This window comes from Bison bison, unplaced genomic scaffold (genome assembly GCF_000754665.1).
Source record: "Bison bison bison isolate TAMUID 2011002044 unplaced genomic scaffold, Bison_UMD1.0 scf7180017864472, whole genome shotgun sequence".
NCBI lineage: Eukaryota > Metazoa > Chordata > Mammalia > Artiodactyla > Bovidae > Bison > Bison bison.
Window position 1 is genome coordinate 14,790,089 of NW_011495033.1, and position 2,021 is coordinate 14,792,109.

General features: G+C 64.2%; 1 protein-coding gene across 1 annotated transcript in view; it reads left to right on the top strand.

Moving 5' to 3' along the window:
• The window catches only part of BZRAP1 (benzodiazepine receptor (peripheral) associated protein 1), a 24,044-nt gene that overhangs the window by 414 nt on the left and 21,609 nt on the right, over positions 1 to 2,021 (top strand). Inside the window, 5 exon segments of the mRNA XM_010861722.1 lie at positions 783 to 884; positions 970 to 1,053; positions 1,298 to 1,387; positions 1,554 to 1,676; positions 1,909 to 2,013. Coding sequence (XP_010860024.1) covers positions 783 to 884; positions 970 to 1,053; positions 1,298 to 1,387; positions 1,554 to 1,676; positions 1,909 to 2,013 — 504 coding nt within the window.

The following is a 2,021-nucleotide window of genomic DNA, read 5'->3' on the forward strand; positions in this document are numbered from 1 at the left end:
GCCTCCCGCCGCAGCAGCAGCGCGGGGACGCCCCCATCAGCGCCTGCCCGGTCCGTCAGACCCGGCCCGGCTCCCCGGGGGCGGCGCGGTGTCCTCCCCGGCTCCAGGTACGGGCGACCCTCACTGGGCGTCGGGCTTAGGCGGCCCCTGGCCCGAAAGCTGGGGACCCCGCTCCGGACCTCCATAACTTAGAGTTCTGGATCCTCTCCATCCTCTGTCCTGGGCGGCACCTGGGTCCCCCCTCCTTCCGGGAAGAGGATAGGGAGAAGGGATTTGGCCCCTCTGCCTGGTCCAGGGAGGGAACATCACTCATCAAGACCTGTCCTCCAGAGTTTGCACGGATGGATAACCGGGGCGTGCCCGTAGGGTGGGCTTGGGGAAGCTGGGAGGAGGGTCTGAACAGGTCTGTAGGCCCTAGGCCAAGACTATGGATCCATGACCCCTAGGTCTGGGGACACCACCTCCCTGGGGGCCCAGGCAGCCTCCTAGTTCTCTGCCAGTCGCTGAAGGACACCCAGGACAGTTATTGAGTGCAGAGCAGGGCTGCAAGCTAAAAAGGGAAAGCTTTGGCCTGGATAGAGGACCCATCTCCCAGGGCAATCATGGGTCTCTGGATCTCAAAGCACTCAGGATCAACTGGAGATGGGGGAGAGGGGGCACACAGCACCCCTTCCCCTTCCTGAGCAGGGATCTCTTTGCTGACTGTGAGGTCGGGTGGGAACCCCCTTCGGACAGGCTGGGCCAGGGGCAGGCTGCCCTGAGGCCTTGCCCTCAGGTGCCAGCCCACTGCCCCTGGCCATTTTCAGGCCACACCCCAGGAGGATGTGGAAAACCCTGCTGTGGTCCTAGGGGAGCCAGAGAAACAGCAGAGGGTGCAGCAACTGGTAAGACCCGGGTTAAGGTGCTGGAGGAGACCCTTTATGGGTGGATCTGCCTTCCTGTGTGAGGAGCTCCTTTCTGATCCCGCAGGAATCAGAGCTCAGCAAGAAGAGGAAGAAATGCGAGAGTCTGGAGCAGGAAGCCCGGAAAAAGCAGAGGCGATGTGAGGAGCTGGTGAGCTCTGTGGGGCCTTGGAAGGCCGGCTCCTTGGGTCCATCAGGCCCACCAGGTGGAGGGCTCCCCCAGAACGCCAGTTCCTTCTCTCCTGCCCCGAAAGCACACTTTCCCTCCTGCTTGGTGGGGCTTCCCTTTCCTGGCTGATGCAGGAAGGGGCCGACAGGGTCCCACGTGTGCCTGTGTGGGGAGAGGAGGAGGTGGGCGCTGGGAGCCTCCCTGGAGCTCCCCTCTGGTCTCACAGGAACTGCAGCTCAAGGCAGCCCAGAACGAGAATGCCCGCCTCGTGGAGGAGAACTCTCGGCTCAGTGGGAGAGCCACGGAGAAGGAGAAGGTAGAGGCTCTGCCCAGGTCCTGCCAGGGCCCCGTCCCTGGGCAAGGCACTGCCTCTGCCAGCTCCCCAGTTGGGGAGAGCACGGAGCATCCTGTGGCCCCTGGGAGCGAGGGTGCTGGGGGGGTGAGGCTCAGGCTCTCAGCTCCCTGCACTCCCCCCTGTCCAGGTGGAGTGGGAGAATGCAGAGCTGAGGGGCCAGCTCCTGGGGGTGACGCAGGAGAGGGACTCGGCCCTTCTCAAGAGCCAAGGCCTGCAGAGCAAGCTGGAGAGCTTGGAGCAGGTGCTGAAGGTGAGGACACCGGGCGGCACGGGGCGAAAGCGGGCTGGCGAAGCACGTGCCCTGCGTGGGGCGTGGGGGTGTAGGCTGAGTCCGGGCGCCCGCGGCCCTTTCCTTCTCTAGCCGCAGTTTCCTTTTTAACAGAGTGTCTGGAACACATGGTGTCTGAGGCGCCCTCATCTTAGATCTTCCGTAGAGACAGTAGAGCAGGGCTCGGGCCTTGACGCAGGCTCTTGCGTTTCAGCACATGCGGGAGGTGACCCAGCGGCGGCAGCAGCTGGAGGTGGAACATGAGCAGGCTCGGCTCAGCCTGCAGGAGAAGCGGGAGGAGGTCCGGAGGCTGCAGCAGGTGGGGGC